Raw genomic sequence first — 749 nt, forward strand, 5'->3', positions numbered from 1 at the left:
GCAAACCCCGTCATAAACCCTATGGGGGCCCCTAAGGGGGCCCCTGTGGGGGCCCCTGTGGGGGCCCCCATGGGGGCCCCCGAGGGCGCCCTCGATTTAAAGAGGGTGGCGCCAGGGGGGCCCCAGCTGGGGGGCCCCTGGTGGGGGGCCCCCCTTTTGGTCGCTGAGATTTGGGTATAGACACCGCGGGGTGTATCTGCAGCAGGCTGGCGGGGACGGGGGCCCCCCGGGGGCCCCTGAGTTGGCCTCGGCGTTGGCAGAGCCTCGAGAGCCATACTGCTGCTGCTGCTGCTGCTGCTGCTGCTGCTGCTGCTGCTGCGGGAGAAGAGAGAAGACTCGACCTGCAGTGTCTGCTGAGACACCTCCGTGGGGGTCGCCTTCAGCGGCACCCCCAACACCTCTGATCCTCCTTCACCGAGGGGGCCCCCCGATTTTGCCGGCGACGGGGTTGCGGGGGCCCCCCCTCTCTTAGAGGCCCTGGGGCCTCCCCTTTTGCTGCTGCCTGCTTTCAGAGGCCTCTCCTTGCTGCTGCTGCTGCTGCTGCTGCTGCTGCTGCTGCTGCTGCGTCGGCGGCGAGAGGAGGACTTGTAAAGAGCTGGGGGCCCCTCAAGGGGCCCCTCTGTTAATACAGGGGAGGACGGGGGGCCCCCATCTCTTGGGCTGCTGTGTAGCGGTGTTGAAGGCTGAGAGGGGGGCCCCCGGGGGGCCCCTCTGGGGGCCCCCGTAGGCAAGAGGGTACTGGGGGAGCC

At 69.2% G+C, this 749-nt stretch overlaps 1 protein-coding gene across 1 annotated transcript in view; it reads right to left on the bottom strand.

The window, feature by feature from the left end:
* Window positions 1-749, bottom strand: part of EMH_0055160 (uncharacterized protein) — a gene marked incomplete at both ends in the record, with an annotated part of 2,476 nt that overhangs the window by 687 nt on the left and 1,040 nt on the right. The window contains one exon of the mRNA XM_013497202.1: window positions 183-595. Within this exon, the coding sequence (XP_013352656.1) occupies window positions 183-595 (413 nt within the window). The remainder of the gene's footprint in view (window positions 1-182; window positions 596-749) is intronic.

This window comes from Eimeria mitis, genomic scaffold (genome assembly GCF_000499745.2).
Source record: "Eimeria mitis Houghton genomic scaffold, Emh_scaff2531, whole genome shotgun sequence".
Classification (NCBI taxonomy): domain Eukaryota; phylum Apicomplexa; class Conoidasida; order Eucoccidiorida; family Eimeriidae; genus Eimeria; species Eimeria mitis.